General features: G+C 41.0%; 2 protein-coding genes across 8 annotated transcripts in view; both read left to right on the forward strand.

Moving 5' to 3' along the window:
• LOC100644981 (CUGBP Elav-like family member 4) overlaps positions 1–23,224 on the forward strand; it is a 594,520-nt gene that overhangs the window by 184,748 nt on the left and 386,548 nt on the right. The gene's annotated exons all lie outside the window — the stretch shown is intronic.
• LOC100650663 (protein yellow) lies at positions 13,869–16,498 on the forward strand. The gene is made up of 3 exons (XM_003400924.3): positions 13,869–14,397; positions 15,214–15,620; positions 15,854–16,498. The coding sequence occupies exons 1-3, from the start codon at positions 14,050–14,052 to the stop codon at positions 16,335–16,337; spliced, it is 1,239 nt and encodes a 412-aa protein (XP_003400972.1). The 5' UTR covers positions 13,869–14,049; the 3' UTR covers positions 16,338–16,498.

Raw genomic sequence — 23,224 nt, forward strand, 5'->3', positions numbered from 1 at the left:
AAGTTTCACTCCAGCAAGTCATAAAGGGCGTTATCATAATCACGCTAGTACGATTGGAAATTAGAGTCTGCGGGGATGTTCGATTTTATCGGCATCCATATCAGCAGGAGATCGCGAACAGGGAGCGAGAGAAACGACAGGAAGAGATGCAGAAGGGTAACCGAGAACGTTTGCTACGTCAACCATGCGGAAACTCTGTGGCGAAATTTGGGTCAGCATCATGGAACGAAAACGATCGTCAATTTTTTTGGTTTCTTTGCATTGTCGCTCGAATCTCTTCTCTGATCTATGGAACCCTGTTTTCGCCAACTCGACATCGTCTTCCTCATCGAACTCCGGTGTCCTCGTTAACGGAAAAGAATCATTCTTTAGGGTGAATGATTCGATTTCTCTGGAAGAAATCCTAGATTGATCGTAGAAGACTTTCATATTCTGCTTATATATCCAATATATTATATTATGTAATAGTAACGGCAACGAAAGTATTGTCTTATCTAAATTGTATATTCTGCACCTAGCGAGTCGCACAATGTTTCTTTTCCTCGTTTTAACTTCCAAACATTGCTTATACAGATTATATTTTAATCGAAATTTTCAAACTTTCGATTGCAGTTTCATTGGTAGATTGTTTAATTTTAAGCGGAACCTGAAATCTGTACTTGGAATTTTTCCCCTATCAACAAGTGTTCTTCCATCCGTAGCACCGAGTATTCGTCGTCTTCTTGCAAGTGCTTTTCTAAGTGACAAGCCTCGTTTGCCTAATAAATAGCTGGATTTAACCATACTATACTCATATATTCTTCGTCACGATTGTTAATTTTCCGTACAAATAACACACTGACATGTCGTTACATCAGCATTTTATTACGAGCTGTTATTTTGGCTAAACCTCTAGTTAGCCAAACATGCAACATGCACTTTTATTCGTTCCGCTTTCGGGCATGAAAGACGTATGTATATATATATATATGTATGTATGTATGTATGTATGTATGTATGTGTACTGTACTCTCTAATCGCGTAGTAATACATCGACCTGCGGTTTAGCCTTTCCCGGAAACGTCAATATCGGCGGCCAAAGCGTTGAAGCAGATTTATTGACATGCGAGCGCAGTTCACGAGCTCCGGCTTATCAATATGCTATTTCGTTGTCTCGTCTTTCTCACTTGCCACACGTCGCAGCGTGCCTTGCGTAACTTTTCCATGGCAAATTCAATGTTTACCGAGACATTTCATAATCAAAGAACAAACGTGTATGAATAATTACGCGTTGCCTGTTTTCGACGAGGTTCATATCGATTGTGTTTTATTAACTTTCTATGAGGACACATGGAAAAGTTAAGCAAATCGCACATCGTATGTTACACTTGTAATGCTCGTAGCTGTTACAATTAGTTCCATTAAGGAAGCGACTGACAAACACACTCCAAAGTCACTGACAAACATTCCTTGCGTATTTGCTATCGAATTTGAATATCGACTTTTAACAAATTTGTTATCGATGGCATAGTTTAAGCGGATATTCTACCGTACACCTTCGACAAAGATTTCCTTTGCATATAACTACGCGTAATGGTAGAAAAGAATATTTCGTAAAAGAAAAATTCGCGTTGAGTCGTTCTGTTTTAGCACGCGATAGAACACAGTGGAAGGAAGACGATAATGGCGAAACAAATTGAGATTGGTAAAGTTTTCTGATATCTTGCTCAAAGTTTCATATGTTTACCCCATATAGAAAAGAATTAAAAGCTCCCCGTGGTCTGCCTTGACAAAGAGGGATGCATATTGGATGAAATTCATTATTAAACGGCTCACGGTGTAGCCTGGATGTGTCACAGTGAATTTCGTCGTATTAAAGAGGACTTTTTCGCCGGCACGTTCGGCAAGCCGGGACCAACCCTCCCCGTAATAACAGTGGTCGTGGCCAAGTCCCACGAGGGCGGTGAATAAGGGCCACACCGTGGACTGACTTCGTAGTAGTTAGATCGCGCAAACTTTTAGTACTCTACTCGCGTAATTTTCGAAGTTATGTCGTCGCACGGCTCGCGTAATTTCCACGGTGTATATTATAAGCCGTTCGTGACCCGACCAGCAATGTTTTTTAATTTTTCTTCTTCCCACTGGCGACTGAACGGAACGAATTTTCCCACGGGAGAATTACGCGATATCGCTATCGGACGAGGGTGAAACCCGACGAAATCACTATCTGCTCCTTTCTTTAATTCCAACCTATCGCGAGAACGTACGATGTAAATTAATCGCGTATCGCGACGAAATATCTGCCGTTCGTCGAAAGAAATATGCGTCGCGATATTTCAACGAAGCGCTTCCAATACCAAAGTTGTCCTTATCGAGCCAATAAATATTTTTCTTCGCGCTTCCAGTAATAACTTATTTTCGGGAGACGATTAAAGCAAACGAAGTAGATAAGATTATCCTGGATGGAGTGGAGGGGAGGGGCGGGGATAACGGGGGAGAACGTGGGGACACTCTGTCGTGTCGTTCGTTTCGATTCGTGGTCTTTTTTTTTCTCTTTCTCTTTCCATCTATTCCCCGGCAGTCCTCGGCCACGCAATCGTCGAGGGAATGCAGAGTCTCGCGTCGAGAACGTAGCCTCTGTTCTCTCTCAGCGGGATGCTACACACACGAGAGCGAGAAGTTGCAGAGTGGCCCTTTATTTTCATTTTCGCTGCCTTCCTCGTGGCGCTGTTCCTCCCTATATTTATCTAATAGCAGCACCCCCAGACCGCGGGCTCTTTTCCTACACCGACAACCGGTTCACCGCAGCTGCGTATAGCTCGGGTTGCGCGCACTTTGCGCCTCCATTATACGGGCAGTTTCCTTTCCCGCTCTGCCGTGTCCTCGAAATAATTAAGAGTTCATTAAGGGAAGATTGATTGCGCTGTTTAAACTTGGTCTACGCTACGGTTCAATCCCCTTCCCTCGTTCTCGTTGCTTCTTTTCTCTCCCTCTCCCTCCCTCCCTCTCTCTCTCTCTCTCTCTCTCTCTCTCTCCCTCTCTCCAAACGTTTCCCTTTCGTTTCTCCCTCTTTTTCTCACTTCGTACCGTCGTACGATCATACGACGTGATGAAATCCATGAATAGAGGGCCGTTGTTTATTAGCTGCCAGATATTTCTTCTCTTCTCTTTTTCGGTCTTTCGTTCTTCCGCCTGGTGCACTTCCTGCCCGCATACCTTTTTTCGATCGTCCTAACGGTTAATGGCTCCGACACAATGACTTCGAGTTTAAACGACGAAGCTTCGCCCGGGGCGACCGGCCATTTGTCAGCCGACAAACCTCACTGACATCGCTTTTTTGGCAGACCGTGCACTAGTACTCACCGAAACTCGTTCGTTCCCTGTGAATTTTGAATTGTTCGTTTTCCTCCTTCGATCCATTGCGAGAGATTCGTGAAAAAAATGCTCGAAACAAAATTTTACCAACAATTCTGACGTTTACGTTGCATAGAAGGTCGCGTTACAGATCACGCTGTAAGTTTTTTCCGTCGAAAGAGCTTAAGCGTAACGTTAAAAAATATACGCGCATACGAAAACCGTACCATACAGTACATGTAACGACCGGTATACGTATACACGAGCTTTAGCAGGGAACGTTCGTTTATTTCGATGGAAAAAATACGCATATTTATTTTAACCAAACAATGTGTTGTTTGCTTTAAAACGCAATATTTTTCCCCCTTTTTTTATTTTTATTTCCCGTCCCCGATATTTCGCGTATTTTCTCACCAGCTGGGAATTTAATGAAAAGGAATTTTCTACGGCAGAGAGGTCTGTCAGAGACGAGGAAACCCTCTCGTCTGTTTCCACTTTACGGGTAAGACTTGAAACGTCTGGCAAGATCTTCTTAACAATGTGAATAGTCTTGGAATTCTCGATGGTCTTTGTGCGGACGACGTCATTCGCCGTTATGAAAATAACGGCACTAGAAACGTAAAGGTCGCTACTTTCGTAGCTACCGTCGACGGGGAATTATATTGGAAATAGTTTCGAGGCAGCTATGCGGTGCCGGAAACCCTGCAGGGCCATGTCGAAACTTTCCCAGCAATACTGACATAGTTGACAGACTGCGGTATGTCGGCACAATAACAGCATATTATTTATTCAGGTTGATTCGTCGCGCTGGCAGGAAAGTTTCAATGGAAATACGAATAAATAATACGATGGTCGCGCGATGATTCCCAATAAAATGGATTCCCCTCCTTCTGCTGCACCCTGGCCTCTCTCGTTGATTTTTTCGCTACTCTCGATGACACGAAAGCAACGGAAATAACGAAAGAGATTGACAAAACGAAGCTGTTTTCAACATCGGCGGAAAACATTTCACGGGATGCTGATAAATGTAAACGCGTCGGTGACGTTTGCTAAATTGTATAGTAAATAAATATTTCTCGCGAATATTTTGATGCATCGAATACGGATGGACGAAACCGAACGAACACTTTTTTCGCATGAATTATTCATACGATGATACGACAGAAGCCATTTTTAAATCGTTCTCATCCGTGAAAATACATTTATGCCGAATCCTAAACATATGGCTTCGTCTCGTCAAAATTCTCACCTTTGGATCAACAAATTCACCAGCTAACGATATTTCCAGATTTTTATTCAATTTATGTTCTCACGGCGCGCCTCCTTTCGATAACTATACTAGAGTCGACCGAGATCGAATATCCAGAGCGAGCTATAATCTCGAATACGGAGTTCTGAGACTCATTTGAATAAACACACAAAGTTTACTTTGAAGATCGTCAAGCTCGTTTGTTCGATGGTAAAAACGCTAATTCCAGAAATGGTTAACGATAAAGAAGGCACGAACGGAAATGTGTTTGAGAGAAAGATAAGAACGAATGCGATTAGTCGAGGCTTCGGCTAATCGTATCCGTTGATTCGACGCGATGTTTTCCTTTTCTACCGGCGAGGCTATTACCGGTAACGATCTCGAAGCAAATTTACGACTCATTTGCTAAAAACGACCTGTCTCCGCAGAATCTTTCTACAAATCACGCGCGTGGTAGACTGATTTAAGTGGCAAGGCTCTTCGGCCGATTTGACAATAAGATCGAAGGAGAGATTCGAAAGAAGGATAGTTACCTTCGAAGACCAGCTCCCATTACGGTTATTACTCGTCGTCCAGAGTAACAAGAACCTGGTAGATTGCCTCAAATCACCGACTGCGATCCGCCTAGCAATCAAGCTACCCCGTTTTTCTTCGTCGTGTCGATTCGAGCCTTCGTCTATAACTTAAACCACCTCCCGTTTCTTCCTCTCTTCTCTCTTCTCTCTTCTCTCTCCTCTCTTCGCTCCGTACCCGAAATCCATTATCGATCGTCACTCGTATAACGAACATTAAATCGATGATTACGCTAACGAGATGTTCATGCGAGACGTTTACGCTCGCCTAACGCTTTAGAATCTACAAATCGGTTTGCAGTGGCAGACGGAGGCGAAAGCAGGAAGCAACGGCCTATTTTCAAATTTTAATATTTAATTTGCTAAAAGATCGTTTGTAACATCGTTGAAAAAGTCAACAAGAACTACTTGTATTCTTCTCGGTCCGAAGCCAACTTCCGCGTAGATTAAAAATAAAGTTTGTTTTTGCTTGGTAACGTGAAATAAACCAGCAACGCTTCCGCCGCCGTAAAATATTATTTTTATGCGAGTGGTTCCTTCTCGGAAACGAGCGAAGTAAATACCGTCGTACGAACTGTAAATTGAAAACCAAGCGGAGCAATTTCAACCAAGTTCCATCCTTCGCGTACGCACAGCCTTTTCACCTATACGCGCGTTCTTCTCTCTCCGGACCGCTTTATCTCTGTTTTTCATTTTTTTTTCTTTTTTTTTCTTTTTTTCTTTTTTTTTTTTGACCTTTCCTAGTTTTTAAACTGTGCTTGAAAGCACGAAAAGCGAGTGCCGTATCGTATTTACACAGGCACTGGCTGCTGACAGTCGAGCGACCGGGGGAAAGAGCAGTAGCCATTGTGCTCCAGTGGGTCACACGTGGAATAGCCATGGCGGCGGGTGGAGAACAAACAACTATATGCGAACTTACTCGATTAAGGACGATTGAAACGAACCCGTTTTACCGAGCCTTCTGAGCGTGGTGCGCATTGTGTCCGGTTTTACGTGTCGCACAAACGCCGTAAATCAACGTTCGAGTTACACCGAATGAAGCGTGAGAATAAACTTTGTCGTATTTACCGAATAAATCTAAAAGCGTTGGTCGCGTTGGAGAAAAGTCTCGATGATCGTTACCGTGTGTTGATTTTTTGGAATCTCTTAGCTACGAAGATCGCGTGAACATCGTTCAAAATTTATTTCGTGAAATATACTCGACATGGAAGTAATAAAAATCGATGACGCGCGCGAACGCTTCGCAACGTTCCTACGTTAAATATCGACGTCGTTATTCCGCCAAATGATATTTCGAATCATGTGGTTTTGATTTGAGGTTTTACCTCGAGGCTTTGCAGCTTCAAATCAGACGTAATCAAACCGAATCGGTATTCGGTTGTGCGATCGGGACATCTTACCGGCAATCGGGTTTACGAGCCCTGTACAGACGCGATTGACTACGCTGATCAAAGCACGTCTGCGTTTGATAGATGCCAGCCGCGCGGTGCGAGCGTAATTCAATTCGACAGAGTTGGACGTGAGCTGTTCAATGGACATAAACTGTGTGCAAACCTGTGATTAATGTTCTCTCTATTCTTATTGTTGTCACCTTGTCAACCTATAAATAATATCATTTTCATATTCGAGGGACCTATTGAACCGGGATGCGTAGCAGAGATTGGTCGCGTAACAATAGTCAATTGGATCGGACGGTGTACACAGAACGTGTAAGAAGGTGGTACGGAAAGGTAGAGATACGTGAACGGCATAGGAAAAATGTGCAGGACCATGGTTACAGTGATAAATCACCGTCGATCTTACTCGGGAGATCCTTTCAAAGTTCTTGTTAGCGAAACGTCGCTCTTCTGTGATACCGTGCAAAGGGGTCGTAGAAACGGTTCCAAGAGGTTAGCCATGGCAAAGATTCTATCTCGACAACGAGATGCAGTTCTTCGTACGCAACAAAACATTACAAGATTCAGGTGACGCTACGGTAATCCTACTTGACTAACATGAGCCAAGTGACGTAGCAATGTTTCGCAGCTGGAAGAAAAATTGCAGACAACGCAACGTGCCGTTGGTTCTCGGTTTTCCTCGGAAAAAGACGCGACCGGTCGTCCATACGACCAAGCACTTTCGATAATTAAAGTGCCGTGTTAGTGGCATCCACTGGCGGCACCCCTCGACGGAGAAGGTTAAACGGCTGGCTCTAATACCTTGCCTCGATTGTCCTAACAACTTCACCTCTATTTATTCTCGCGAGTTTACCGAAGCCACGACCGAGTGGAAACGCATCGGTCTGGAAACCACGGAATTCGTTTGGAAATTCAACAGCGCGCAACCGATCAAGATTCAACTTTGCAAGAACGTTTCCCCTCGATATAATACCGTTACCGTAATTTTCAAGCCGGGCAATCGATAATAGACCGATTAAACTCTTCTTTTGTCGAACGATTAATCGACGAAAGTCAGTTTCTTTATAAGCTGTTCTTTGATCTTGCGTTTAAAGCGGTTTCTTGCGTACTTTCAATGGCCTCGTATAACTTAATTAGACTTCGTTCTTTCTTTTAAGATATTCTCGGAAAACAAACGTCCCACGTCGACGAATCTATCCTCGATAATATATGTCAACGATAAATGTCTTTCAGAGTGGTTATCGATGGATATAGATTTCCATGCATTTTATACACCTCCAGGTGTAAACGTTTACCGGCTAGGATCATTTCTTATGTGACTTCGTGGATTTTGCTTAACGTATATAGGTAATGTTGGTAGGATCGAAAGCGTTAGAATCGAACTAGTAAATACACCTACGTATCTATTAATCGAGAATATGGAAATCTCATAGTAAACGGTATACGATCGCCATTTATTTGTTTCTTTGGCCATGGAAGGTGCAACACCTCGAATAGTAGAAAACAGAATGAATGCGAGCCACTATTCGGTATAACGACATTTTGGAATGGGATAAAAAGTTTTCCAATGAAAACTAGTTGGAAGTTATTACTTGACAAAATTACCGCTTCTCGTTGCGGCGCTGGGGTAGTGTGGAATCGGGAGCGAGCATGTTTCACCGATGAGCAGCAACGGCGGCAACAGCTCCGTCGCTGCAGCCTCCAGGTGTGCCGTTCTAACGCGCCTTTCGAAACTTAACTCGGCGAATTGTGTTATTCAAATTTGCTCCCCTTTCTGGTCGCGCCGCTATTTTTCAACGTGTTTCGCGATATCGTTTGATGCAGTGAAACTGTAGCAAGGCGGTACGAAAATCGCTTCCCCTTTTTCCTCTTTCGAATTGCGAAACCTGCTACGAAAACAAACGACTCTTTGCTTCGCATTATTCCGCCTGGCTATTTAAACCGCCGGTAATTGCTCGGGGTGAATGGAAAGAGAGGGATAGAAGGGTGGTCAGGAAGGAACGAGGAAGAGGGAGAAAGGAGGCAATTTAACGAAACGCTGGTTTTAAAGAGCGAACGCCAAGGGAAGGGGATGAAATACGGATAGAATCGAAAGAGGAAAAAATTAATTCATTAATAGAATGCGTTCGTCCATTATGCTGCCGATCGTACGAATGCTCGTGAACGTGGACGTGTGGCCGGAGATCGGAGATCGGAGAGAGAGAGAGAGAGAGAGAGAGAGAGAGCGTCGTGCCAGTCGCTGTTTACACGCACGCAGACTCCGAACGTTTCATTTTCTCAGGATTAAGTAACCACCGCGGTCGTTACCTACATGCGCGGCCCGCTATTAACGGTTTAATTAGCGTAAGTTTTCATTTGTAGGATTACAACGCAGCAAACTTTTGCTCGGTGGCGGAAGAGTGGAAAGGAAGGCTGGTTGGTGGGTGGTAAGAGCGGAGGAAAAAGAGAATCACTGGTTAAGGAGGGGAAAGAGCGAACGATCGTTTTTCACCGCAAACGTGGCTTATTATTGCATTTTCGCGGATTATGTCAAAGCCTCTAGTAATTTGCCGCTTACCTTTACCGTGGAAAATCGGGAGAACGTCGTTATTTAACTCGTCGTTCGAAGATTTTAAACATCGGTTCGCAAATAGGCTAATTCTTGTAGGAAGATCAATTTACCCGTTTTCACAGTCGTTTATAATCAATTAGTCGTTTATAATCAATTAGTCGTTTATAATTAATCGCAGTTGGAAAGAGAAAATCTACGAAATGAAGGAAAACGTGTTGCTTTCAATCGAGGCACATCTTGTAGCGATGACGGAGTGAAAAATACAACTATCTCGACGATTTTCCGAGAGTAATGAGTCTCTTATTTTGTTACGTTGCCACTCGTTGCTTCGTCCTAGCTACGTAAAATTTGTTCGGGTAAGACTGTCACGTTCAGTAGGTCCAACAGACGTGCCCGTGACACCAAACTCGAGTGGATTGGTCCACGGGTCAGACACCGGAGAGAAACGAGGTGTAGCAAAAGGAAAGGGTGCCCTGTGTGCTCCCCACTCGAACTATTTATTCCGGCACAAATCGCATTACCAACTTCAACTGCAAAATTGACTTCGTCCAACTTTTACGACGCCTTCGCCTTTACGCCCCTTCGACGCCACCCGCACGGTCAGAACTTCAACTTGTACGAGGGTTTACCAAACTCAGTTTAAGAAGAAGAAGAAGAAGAACTGTTTCAACCGGAGAGAGACGCATCTTGCGGGTCTTTCTCCCTTCCGCTGTCGATATAAAATCGTACGATGCGAGAGCTTCTGCTAGAATGGCAGTTCGGAAGTTCGAACCGTCGGGAATAACGAACGGTATCGCCGTAAATTGTTCTACCTTTCTTTTCCTTTTCTTTTTCGATTAATCCTGTACGAGAAATGTGACTGGCATACGTCTTTGAGGATACAACGACTCGATGCCGTTGCTGATGAAATTTAAATGTCACAAAATTGTGAATTTATTTTACGTACCATTTTATAGAGATCCAAAGTTACTTAGTTAACTACTACCACTATACATGTAAATATATCAAAAGGACGTAGTTCAAATATCTATAAAACCTAATACATACAGATGCATTCTCTTTAAGAAGTTTTATTTTTACTCGTAGTTTTTGCTGGAGCAAGAACTTTGTACAAGAACTTCGAAGAAAATGAAGTTCACCATCTTACCTGCCACAAAACCCATTATGTAAAATGTTCTTTTGTGTGTAAAACGCTTAAATTTACAAAAGTTCTTTTAGTTGAAGAAATTTCGCTGAAATGTGATATATGGTATGAAATTATCTACTTTAATTAACACTTTGAATAGAATGATTTAGACAGCGATAATGTGATACTCGAGTACCTACCATGTTTTTGAAGTAGGTCTTTGATGGAATGACATTTCTAAACGAGTTCTAGACAGGTTCTTCGATAATTAGACAGGTTCGATAGGATATGCGACGCAAAAATTAAAAGTAAAACCGATAAAAGTTGGTAATTTACTGCGTAATTCAAATTCATAACGGAAAAGATTCGAACCTTATTTATTCTCATAAAAAGATATATTATATCGAAGGACATATGTATCGAACTCAAATGCAATTTATGTTTCTGATGAATATACATCAAGAATCAATTACATTTTTTCTACATCTCACTGAATGAAACATTTTTATCACAATTTGTGTAACGTAACGGCAAAGAATCTTTATTGGATATTTAAATCAGTGGAAGTGAATAGAAAGAGAGAGCGAAAGAGAAAACTACGCTATTCCTACTCTTATGAAATTCTGAGTGTGACTATACTTCTATGAATTCCTTGTGCACGTTAAATCTTTATTGACGTTCAACCATTCCCCGTTATTCATAGCAATATTCATCTCTACACGCATTTCCTATCGTAAAATTTTTCTACAACTTTGGATAAAAGATTCTCTCAGTAGCAATCTTTATTAGCAAAATTTATGAAAGATTATTGTTTCCTTATTAAGTTCTCGTTTCGTATTGAAGAGTTGTTTTGGACGGAATAATTTGCATAAGTAGCTTCCAGTGTACTCATTACTCTGTGTGCGTATACAGAGTATATGTATTTATACTCATTCAGCGTTTCTTATTTCTTGTTAACTTCGTAGAGAGCGGGCCGTTTCACTTTTAACAAGGAAGTGCGTACTCTGTAATGTTTAATGCATCATTCGTGTCTCGTTAACTGCGAAATTGAGTAATACTTTCCTGAATTCTTAATACCACATCGTTAAGACTAGTATATACTATTCTTATATTTCGTAATTATTATTATAATGCATTATCTTAAAGTATTATAACATATTATACCATATTTCTTCTATAAATTAAATGCAATTTTTCTATATCGCAAGAACAATTACTAGAAAATTACGTCAACAATTGTGCTTATAATACCATTTGAACATAAAGTATAAATTATGATTCAGAAGCGAAGATCTCGAGTATAAAGTCATGTCCATTTGAATGATTGAAACAGGTTTATTTATAGATTAATCTAAAACAAGAGTTCCTTCTGGAAATGTATCTTTATGGTACGAATATAACTGATACTCGTTGTACACTTTGCATTAGAATTGAAATTAACCACCCATTTGTCTTCTGGTTGTGCTTAATCGTGACTAGCCGGATGATTTATGATTTCCACTTCTCCTTAGCAAACACAGTTGTGCTGGCCAGATGTGGCGAAGGGTGTAAAGCGATTCAGAGTCGAAATCGAGAAGGGTTGGTGGAAAAAATTAGGTGCTGTCTGCCATGAAAAGCGTGGAGATTATGAGCGTATTGCGTGATTCGTACTTACGTACGTAACAGTTGGAAAACAGTCCTGACGTGCCAAGGTTTTCATTATCCGCGAAACGCAAGATCGACCAATCTTACATTGTCGTTTTTCTTTTTTTATGTAGTACTTCATGGATATCTATATTAAAGGTTTGTTGCAAGTAAAACGCAATGCTCGGATCGATAATAATAATACATATTATCTGCGATATAAAAATAGTTCGCGGCGTACTCGGTAATTTGGTGAAAATAACACTGTGCAAATACAAATTAAGCGATCCGCTCGCGACACTGATCGATGCAGTGATATTTAGATATACGATCTAGAAAAGTTTTGCGAAATATTCTTTTTACATTCGTTTTAAATGAGTTAATTCGATGAGAGTTCAAATATTTTACGCGTCTTAAAATTAGATAAAGGCGATTCTCATCTTTACTTTCATCGATTTTAGTATTAGAAACAAATTTGATCCTAAACTTCCTAGGAATTAAAATAAAATTAAAATTAAATTTTTTCCTATTATTTCGTTTCGAGTATCCATATACTTACTTAAATATACGTGTGACTTTAATCCCTCGATTTCAAGTATATCTGCGGTGTATTTACATTTGTTGACGTTGCTTTTGTAGGTTGAGCTGCTGATTAAGAAATTACAACCTAGAACGGTGTTAAAGAAACGAAGGAACTTTTCTTAATCCTGTAGTTTGTGGGTTCGAGATCGATTTTCCGAACGCCAAGATGTATTCGAACACGAACGTTTTTAATAACCTTCGCCACGCTCGCAAATTTACATGAAAATAGTTGAAGCTCTATTTCAGGTGAGCGTGTACCGCTTCCAAATAGCTGATCCAGTTTCGAATCACGCAGTAGTTAATGCGTTCATGACCACATTCGGTGAGCATTCGTTATTGACGTTCCGACGCGCACACTGCCGACGGTTCTGATAGCTCGTGTTTGTATTCATCGGGAAATACAGAAAAGCCACGAAAGTAAACTGCATCGTAGAATCGCTATTTTCACGGTAATTAAATCGATTTAGCAAAAACGAGGATTTCCAAAGATCAGCTTATCGATCTGTAGCTCATTGGTCTCTGAATTCCTAACGGAAATGATCTTAACACTAAACCTACTGACACTTAGTGCATACCTATTTCTACCGTGTGCGGTCAAAATAATAGTTTTTATGATTTAACTTGGATAATAGTTAATTTATAACTAAATGTATATAAAATGATGAGCTTTCATAAAATTTCGTCCATATTTACTTTTGTTTAATTTCAATTATAGATTTAAATAAAATTACACTTTTATTTATATAGAGATATATCTTATTCTCAAGAAGTTATTACTGATTTTGTTTGTCATTCGACCCTGAGATAGCCTTTTCTTTGTACTGATTGCACTTATTTTAAGAGTAACTAAAATATTTTATCGGCAGGTCAAATTGACCGCCCGCGATAAGCAAGGCAGGATACAATTTCTTCTTAGAAAAGAAAAAAGCAAACTAAAAGTAAATACCGAAAAATATATTGTATGCGTGTTTTAGGAAAAGTCAGAAATTATGAAGCGATATGATAACTTTTAAACATGGTTAAATTTGTGTAGAAATTCGAAAGCGGTTAATTTGACCGGCACTGGTAGGTTTAATGTTAAGCAACTTTCGATCCGCTGAACCAACATAGCGTCTTGAAATATTTAATAATTGGATATGCAGAGTATCTTAAAAGAAATATGCAACGTATGATTTAACGTTATGCTTGTTATACTTGTTAGTATTAAAAATCTCTTAACCGCAAGATCGACTTCTTGATTTTGTACTATAGCAAGTACCTATGCAGAGAGCAACGACCTTGCGCCTACTAATAAGACTTCATATGTAATGCCCCTTATTCACTTTCTATTATCTAGTAATATATCAAGATAGTTCAGATCGTAAGCCGCGTTAAACAGTCTCGTAATATTCAGTTCAAGGTTAACCGCGCCATCAAGCCGTACGAACAGGGAAAGTAACCGGTTTCGATGGTAATAATGCCACTGTCAAGAATATGTCTGCGCTGCTCTGTGAGGCAGTGTACTTTGGATCGCGAAACCGATCGAAGCCACGAACATTCTAGTCTACGAGTTTCCGAGTGGAGCATATGTTGTTCATATGTCACGACGAAGGCTTCAGTTTCTAGTGTAATTCGTGATGGTTCGATTGTTGAGTTTTATCTTGATTCTTGGGTTCTTGTATCGTGCAACAGGCGGAGGACTAGAAGTTGCTTTTCAATGGAAATATTTGGATTGGACCTGGCCGAATGTTCATTTGACGGGAAGAAATCAAACGCTGGGTAACGCGTTTACCCAGGATGTGGACATCGATAGATATGGTCGTGTGTTCGTAACAAGTCCTCAGTGGTTGGATGGTGTACCGATTAGCTTGTCGTTGGTAACGACTGCCTCTGGTTTAGGTGGTCCTTTACTGATCCCGTATCCCGATTGGACCTGGCACACGCCATACAGTTGTGACAGCATAATATCTGTGTATAGATTGGCGGTAAATATCATGATAAGTGTAATTGGTAATTGCTGCAAAGGTTTTCAGGTTTACCAGTGAAATGGCATTTTAATAAATTCAGACGAAAATTCTTTGATGAACAACTCTTGGTAGAAGCCTTTACTTGACTTTACTTGGTTGAGTTATTGCGTACGCTAAAATAATTCAAACAGCTCTCGTTATGATAAATTTATTAATACCTTTATCTAAATTTCGTAGAGATATGGGCTGGCATATAAAGATTTCTAAGCAGCTAAATCTAGTAATATCTACGTTTGAGAATTATATGGAAAATCACAAAATAGATGCGTAGAAATTTTTGTATGACATTGTAACTCCACCAAGTGATACGAGATAGAATTTTCTTTTGACGATATTACTGATTACAAAATTTGGCAATTCGCGAGGATAATAGAAAAATTTGCATAAATTACCTATAAATGAACGCGTTTAAAATATTCTACGATTAAAAGTTATACACGACGTTTAACATTCTTCTATAAATATTTCATAATCAGATGATAAATGCAATAAAATGTTTATTTCGCATGTATAACTGGAGACGCGTCTTTTCCTACGTAATCTTTCGAATCAAAAAATATGTTGGTATATCATTATGTTAATGTAGACGTGAAAATAGTAAACGTGTAGCAAATTTACGCATTGCAATATTCGACTACGGGAATTACTTGCTTTTTATTTTGTAATTTTATTAATACGATTTTAAGATATGCTTGCCATTAGAATCAATCGCAACTCAACCCGTTAAAAGTCGTGGAAGATTGTATTAAAGGTAGCAACGAAATCACTGTACAGATAGACGAATGCAATCGTTTGTGGATTGTGGATACTGGTCGCATCAGAGGAAATGCTGTTTGTCCTTCGAAAATATTGATCTTTGATCTTGCGAACGATCAGTTGGTCCATAAATACGTGGTTCCGGATGATCAAGTGCTGTACGGGAAGGCAGCATTAGTTACGCCAATCGTCGATGTCGGAAAAACATGTTTCGACACTTATCTGTACGTGGCGGATGTGGATCAAAATGGCCTACTGATTTATGACTTATATCACGATTATTCATGGCGAGTAAACAACACGCGTGGCAATGCTTTTGGTCCGGATGACGATGCCATGAACATTACGATCGCTGGAGAATCGTTCGATTTAACGGATGGTACTCTCGGAATGTCATTGTCACCAATCGGATTTTTCGACAAAAGGTATCGATTTTATTATTCATGTTCTAGAACAAATTTCACAAACATTTAAAGTAATCTCGGAAAAGTAATCCTATTAAAACACTACGCAATATATTCTATTCCTTAACTGAACATGAATTGATCGAAGGACAAGGAAAATAGGAATATACAGATAAATGGAAGTTTGTCAAAAATTATGTCCGATGCTTGTTTTATATTCAACAGAAATTCGTCACACAGTATACAATTTTCAGGTACCTTTACTTCAATTCGTTGGCCAGCTATCGACAAAAGTTTACGAATACCTACTCTTTAAAGCAAAGTAAATACAGCGAACCAATAGTGTTCGAATCGAACTATAAGCGAGCAAGCCAAGCGGGCGTTCAAGCAACGTCGCGAAGAGGCGTAATATTTTTCCAATTAGTCCAATTAACGGCAGTCGCTTGTTGGAACATTGAGAAACCATTTACACCGGAAAACGTCGTGGTAATTGCTCAAGATGAGGAGACGCTGCAGTACGTGAGTGGCATTAAAGTAATTAGAAACAGACAGGGCGAAGAAGAGTTGTGGTTCAACACAAACAGGTTACAAAAGACGATAAACATGACCCTGAAACCTACCGAAACGAATTTCCGTATAATCAGAGGGAAAGTCGATGATATTATCAGAGGGACGAATTGCGAGCCTTCTGGCATAAAACACAGATTTCCGGATACCAACTTCTGGCACCGGATATGAATCGAATAAATTGCATTATCCCAATCAAATTCAATTCACCAGATCCTACCTATGTGTCCTTTCGTATGATGGCAAAATCATACGAGCGATAAAGTGTACTTCTCTTCTGTAATGTAACTTAATCACAAATAGGGAACGTATAAGTAAAATTTTTATTCGAATAAGATAATTTATTTCTCTCACGTGTATACATTATGCGACAGTGATATATTCATATATTCTCTTATATAACTATCGACCAATTAATACGTATCGCGGAGTTTTTTTTTTTTTTTTATATAAAATATACTTTCAGAATCTAACAACTGTCAATTGTTTTGCACAAGCGAGACAGCTGCTTTTGTTAACATTTCGATAATGATGAGTTTTTTTCGTCAAAGATCAGGAATGTCTAGACACCGGGGATTATTCAACTAGCTCGAAGAGAGAGTAAGCCACGAGCGTAGGAGAGGGATTCTGCGAATGACAGTTAGTGTGTAGCAATTTAGTTAACCGTTTCATCGCTGCCTTTTGAGATGTAACGAGGCCTGTCCATGACAGAGCGTCACTAGAAAGCTGAATGTTTCGATAGTATAGTCAGCTGGTCGCGGCACGAGCGCAACGCGACGGGGACAGAGAGGTGTGCGGTGAGTGATACGGCCGCAAGTTTTTCTGGACAAGAAAATCGATACGATGCCTTTTTCTCGGCGGCGCGGCGAATTCAGGAAGTTTTATCAGCCTTTTGGGTATCACAAGCCCGAAGCAGGAGACGGAGGCGCAAAAGGAGGAGGGAGGAGATTGGTTGAGATAAATGCGCATTCACGAGGAATTGTTCGCGTTACTGCCGCGGCACCCTTGGGATACCAATAGGGCGCGCAATGCCGGGAAATTCGTGTCACCTACTTCTCTTTCTACGGCGCAGTTCGGCGTGTGACTAATGGCGGCATATTCATGGCACAGCTTCGCCTCTCTAGCTCCCCTCAACACTACCCGATCCCACACCCCTTGCGAAGCTCTGGCAGTTAACCTCAGACAACCCCTTCGTCGCGATAATATATGGCTGCCCTTAAATTTTCGTTCCCCTTCGATTCCTCCCTTTCCGACCCCGGCATCGGCCTACTCCGACACGTATGGTGGAAAACCTGCACCTTCGCTCGCTTTGCCGTTGATAACCGATCTAGCTCGACCCCGAGGCCCTTCCACAAAGAACGTTCGCGTCGAAAGCGTTTGCGAAACTCTTTTTTTATCTTTCCACGATTTCGTTAATAAACGACGGCGCAAAACGCCTGACTTATGATAACCTTCGTAAAAACACGATACGCCTCCCGATCTCTTCGTAACATCCCTTTTACGTATTTTCATAAAATAGATGAAATCTATATCGTGGCTCGATAAGTTCATCGCGATATCCAGGTATTATAAAATATCGAGACTCGAGCTAAAAAGAGAGGTATAACGTTGGCATCGAACGATCCATGCAAGAGCACGTTTTCACGATCAAACTCGTTATCTTAAGGGTAAGACGTGGAATTACTTAAGAGGCGATAGGCGTTTGACGGTAAAGTCTCGCCGCGAACGCGTCTACGGTGCACGGAGAAAAGGACTCAAATCGTTTTACGAGGGTAGTTTTAAAACAAGTTTACGAGAGTACCGCGGAATTTCGAAATAAATTTACATCAGTTTTACTACCCCTAATATACATAACTACCAGTGTTTGGCACTGATACTCACGCGTACACTCCAATCACTGTTAGTGTGACCACGACTACCGGTCGCTAGACAGTCTGGGATCGAGTTTCTAGGAAAGAAAAGGATGCCACGCTTTAGAATCTCTTTACGACCAATACGGTGAACTCGTGTACCGTTTATTTCTCGGAAAAAAAGAAACGAAGAAACGATCGCGAAAAGCGCGAAAAGAATTTATTCGCGCGTAATGCCGGGGAAGTGCTAACCGGTGAACGATCGCATGTTGTTACATAAAAATTTCATCGCGAACAATTAGAGAATTCACTGAAGTAAGGTCCACTTTCTTGCAAAGGAATGTTTTCAAATTAAATGAAAAAGAACACGGAAGAGGTGCAGAGCCGGGCGCTAAACGTATCGCACGTCGGGAATGAAATTTTAAACTTTAATCGCGAAATTAACCGCGTATTTCATAGTCACAGCTTTTCCGTCGGCCACGGTAAATTACTTTGTTTTTCTCTGAATTCTCCGCTGCTTCTTGTGTTTCGAACGAACGAGCCACACATATTGCACCGAAGAAAAGTCAAGCCGAGGAGCGGCGGGGCTATTCACGCCCGAGCACAGGCACGAAGCACGGGCACTCGCGTTCTTTCACGCAGCCGTTGAGCGAGCGTGCAAGCAAGCGAACGAACATACGAACGAACTCACGTGGTATCCGCTTGTAATTCGAAGGAACGTTGGGTTTCTGCGACGATGGAACGTTGGGAGAATTTCGGGCATCTCTGGTGTCTTTATTAAGGGAGCTCATCTATAATTCACCGAGCGGCCTAGACGGCTTGACAGTGCTGGACTCACCGTTCGCATAAACACACGGCATCTCGTGCAGAGGCCCATGCATGCCAGTGTGTGGCACGCATTGCGGTTGTCAGCTCTAGTCAACGTGTAATTTACTATCCTGTCTCCGTTCGATGCAGATGCGCCCGTTGCTCGGAACCTGGACCACCAAATACTGTCTACTAGGCTGGACGTTGCGTCGGCGCTAACGGCTACGAGGACGCGAACATTGCTTCTGCACTGCTGTTGCCGTATTGCCGTTGTTACCGTCGCTAGTTACGATCCAAGTGGACGATACGACTAGCCCAGGCACCACTGACCACTCAGAACCAGGTCACCGCAAGATCCCCATAAACCAACTGCTACATCCTGCTCACTATTTCGTCATTAACTCAAACCGAAGTTTGCTCCTCCGACTATCGTCGCAGTCTTTACCCGATTGCAAACAATTTCAACGTCGGAATCGTTACATCTTCATTTATCCTCCAGTCCTCTTTATAGTTTTCATACGAGCAACGATGTAACGAGATCGTAAATTAAATTATCGAGCCTCTTAAGGTTTAAGTCCGTTTAGAACTGTAAAAATTACATTTTTAATTACAATTTTTAATGAAAAACATATATTGTATGATATATACAGTTAGTTATTTCTGTATTAAACATTTTTTCGGTCGATCTTTACAGAGATTTTCAGTCTTTATGTACCCCAATTATTATGCCAGTTCCTTTGCCTCAGCATCCGAAGCATGATTACTTCGACTAATAACTGACTTTACAGCCTTGCCACATCATGCTTGGTATAGTAGATACGTAGAGATAGTATTATGCAGGCAATGGACTAGAAAGTAAAACCGATAAAGTCTACTGACCGGAATGTTCGACGTAACGTACCATGTTAGGGAAAGTCGTCGTATTACGTAATTATATTAAATAAGAATGTTTAGTTCTCTTATTCAATGACGATCACAGAAGAAGAAATATACGCTATAATAACAGTACCTCGACGATATAAAATATATTAAACGAGGTTATCGATGTTTCTTACTTACGTTTAAATATATCGAGTGAAAGTTCGAAATAGATATTTATATAAAATTGTGCGCTAATGAGACCTAATAGTTTAGCAATTTAGTTCGATAAATGAAAAGATGTTTAAAAGTCTCGTGACTTCGAGTCCGTAAAAAACACCAGTTCGAGTAAAAGTTTAACGTATACGGAACAGATTCACCTTAAACCTTTGCAATTTGCCGATATGCTGGGATTTCCCGATTTATCGCTCCAAAGTGAAAATGTACGCAAATCGTGAGAGACAATGCTAACCGTTCCTTGAGCGCGACATAGAGACATCTCTGGGCACTGGGCACGCTCTCGGCTTATATGCCATCGCTTCGCGTTGTTTGCCTATCTACCTTCCTATCCATCTGTTCCACCCTTACCACCTTGTTTCATCTGTTTTTCTCTTTTCTTCCACCGGTAGTATGCAGCGTTCGGCTGAAATGTCGTTTGCTTTGCAAACTGGTCCCTTACATTCGTAACCGTTCGTTATCGTTAGTTCCGCTTGGCGAGGCGCGTTCACAGCGTAAACACGTACGTAGGTATATAAGCGTACTCTCTCTTTTGAGAGAAGGAGAGGGAGAGCGAGAGAGAGAGAGGGAGAGAGAGAGAGAGAGAGAGAAAAGCTGACAGGGAGTACGAACGAGGTTTGAGAGCGCATTTCGGAGGAAGGTGTGGTCGTTTCGACTTCTCCCATTCGTTACCTTTGCTGCGAGCGCACCGGCGTGCAAGCGCGCCGAGTCATGTTTACGAGCGCAAATAACGGTGCAGCCGCAACTTTTTGTTGCCGTTTCCTTTCCACCTTTTTTCCACAACGTTCCCCGTCACACACACGTACAGTACCGATGATATCACGGTTTGGTAATCGTAAGTACATGTATATCTATCTTGGAACGTTGGCGCGTTAACGCGGGCGTGCATATAGACAACTTGTTTATTTACGCGCTGTCGTTACATAATGCTCATTGGCATTTTAACTTTTGTTTGTGTAGATATCGAGTGAGATTTACCTGAGTTTATTTTGAGATATCGGAGCATCGGCTTCCTTGTTTCGTATAAAACAGTAAGTTCGTGGAATACGTAACGTATGTTGTAGTTTCCTGAAATCAAGAAAACACGTTAATCGAAATGGTTAACAAATAACGTATACGTACTTTACGTAATATCTCCTATTACTGCGTACAACTTATTACGATAATGTAACAGGAAAATATAAAAGCTTTACAAGTTAAATTCTTACGTTCAAGTTACTTTATCGCTTGTCGATCAATTTAAACGATACAGTTCTACGTTCGATAATTCATCCAGTCAGCAAATTCACCGTTCCTTTCCGGATATCGGCGAAGCTTATAACAAGGAATTTGAATTAATATCTGGATGGACAAACAGGATTAGGAAAAGATTTGTAATAAAACTGGGCTGATGTGAATCCTTAAGCTACGGTGGGGTGTTTGGCAATTTTCGTATATCGATATATCGCGAAAGGAACGATTGGTGGTGGATAGACGTAATGAATAGCTCGGATGGAAATATATCAGGTCAGATGCAGGTTCCAGTGGAAGATAGTCGTTGGATGCAGCAGCAATGGCGGCGTGGGGTAGGTATGGGTGCAATCAGCGCGATGATAACCAGTATTACCGCGTCAGCCCAACCCATCTCGCAGATCTTGGTGGCGTAATTCCCCGGGGTTCTATTTGTGACGAGGGCAAACGGCTAGTATGACGCGTATACTAGGGATGATGTATTCCGCGTTATTTATTTCGAACAACACCGATCGGTACGCCAACAAAATAGAAATCAGGCCGTGGTCCCTGAATATTCACACGCCTTTGGTTTTTGAGTTGGGTGCTGCGACCATCAATCGTGGAAACGATGTGGTGTGATTAATTTTGCTGAACCTCACGGTTGGTGAAATGCGCCGCGTCGCTCAATTCCTGTCGATCACAGAATACGTCCCTTGTCAATCGCTACTTCATTGAATATGTTTAATAGCCGACAGTCATTGGCAATTGATTATGCGGTTCAATTTGACGAATTTGTCTCTGAAATCTTTGTTACTGGTATTCGCCAAATCTATGAATATTAATGTTGTAGAGAAATAGCGCTTAATTAACTCGGTTATACCGTATATCGTGAATTATTTATGTCATCTTTCCATACATTTATAATACTAATCTGGAAATTTTAATCTGGTCAAAACGGTATAGCAGTGTTTAAAGTGGTACACAGTCATTCGATCGAATCGGCCTTTCTAAATGGCGCGCTTGATATTTCAAAACTGTCATTAGTTATATTTGTTGATATACTACGTTTAGGGAAACTTACGAATTGGCAAATTATTAAAATCTTTAAAAACGAATTAATTCGTTTGAAATCTTAGACTACAACGAGAACCCATATAAATTTGATTTTATAATGCAACAATCACGCCAATTATTTGTTATTGAGTCAAATACTATTTAACGGTCGGTTGAGAGACCGATTTTTTTTTAAATATTTTATCGCCTGAGAATCATCTTCGTATCGGTTTCGAAAGGAAGAATTTTTCTGCTACGAACGCATATAAAGCTGCTATCGCACTGTATATTTCATTCGCTTTCACGAAACTTCCGAAAAATATCATTCCCTTCTGGAAGACAGACCTTCAGGTGACCATTTCCTTTGCGACGATAGTGTCGCCTTAAATTTGAAGTATGATATATGTAGAACGAGGAACGAGTAACCGTAGAAAAACGTAACAGTTACAAACTTCTCGAGTGAACGGATTCAGGTTGCGTATAGTAACGTCATAACGTTTGTCTTTCTCTTACCCGGTTCCATGATCTTTCAATCTTTGTTCACCTGTTCGTCCCTTCTCTCGCTTTGAACATAATATTTCCGCTTATTCGTTCCTACACATTCGCAGAGTTGGCTGGTGTATACGTAAGTCCATTTTCCTCGTCTCTCTCTCTCTCTCTCTCTCTCTCTCTCAAGTAATACGAGTCCCTACCTCTACCATACTCGCAGCATGCATCCTATTTATTTCCGTGCGAATACCAAGAGACAGAAATAATGATTTTAATAATACCGGAAACCTGGCGCGAGCGTGAGGATTTTCCTCGATTACATCAGAACCATTGTTTCAAAAAGGAACCCGTTCAACATATGAGAACCATTAAATAAAATTTCGCCGCGTCTGCCTGTGCACGCCAGAATAAAAAGCGTTTCGTCCATCGGGACGATCCATTTCCATTTCAACCTTCCAATACTAAATGCATTTTATTCTCCATTGGAATTTCAGTGATTTGTTTCACCCAAAAGTATTCGAGCAGCATATTTAATTATTCGCTCGAACTGCT

Source organism: Bombus terrestris, chromosome 15 (assembly GCF_910591885.1).
Source record: "Bombus terrestris chromosome 15, iyBomTerr1.2, whole genome shotgun sequence".
Classification (NCBI taxonomy): Eukaryota; Metazoa; Arthropoda; class Insecta; order Hymenoptera; family Apidae; genus Bombus; species Bombus terrestris.

What these genes read in the sequence shown, in the direction of transcription:
- LOC100650663 (XM_003400924.3), top strand. Translation starts at nt 14,050, where the DNA reads ATGGTTCGATTGTTGAGTTTTATCTTGATTCTTGGGTTCTTGTATCGT. An exon ending in TATCTGTGTATAGATTGGCG is followed by an intron (nt 14,398 to 15,213) that starts GTAAATATCATG and finishes ATCACTGTACAG; the next exon opens with ATAGACGAATGCAATCGTTT. An exon ending in ATCGGATTTTTCGACAAAAG is followed by an intron (nt 15,621 to 15,853) that starts GTATCGATTTTA and finishes TACAATTTTCAG; the next exon opens with GTACCTTTACTTCAATTCGT.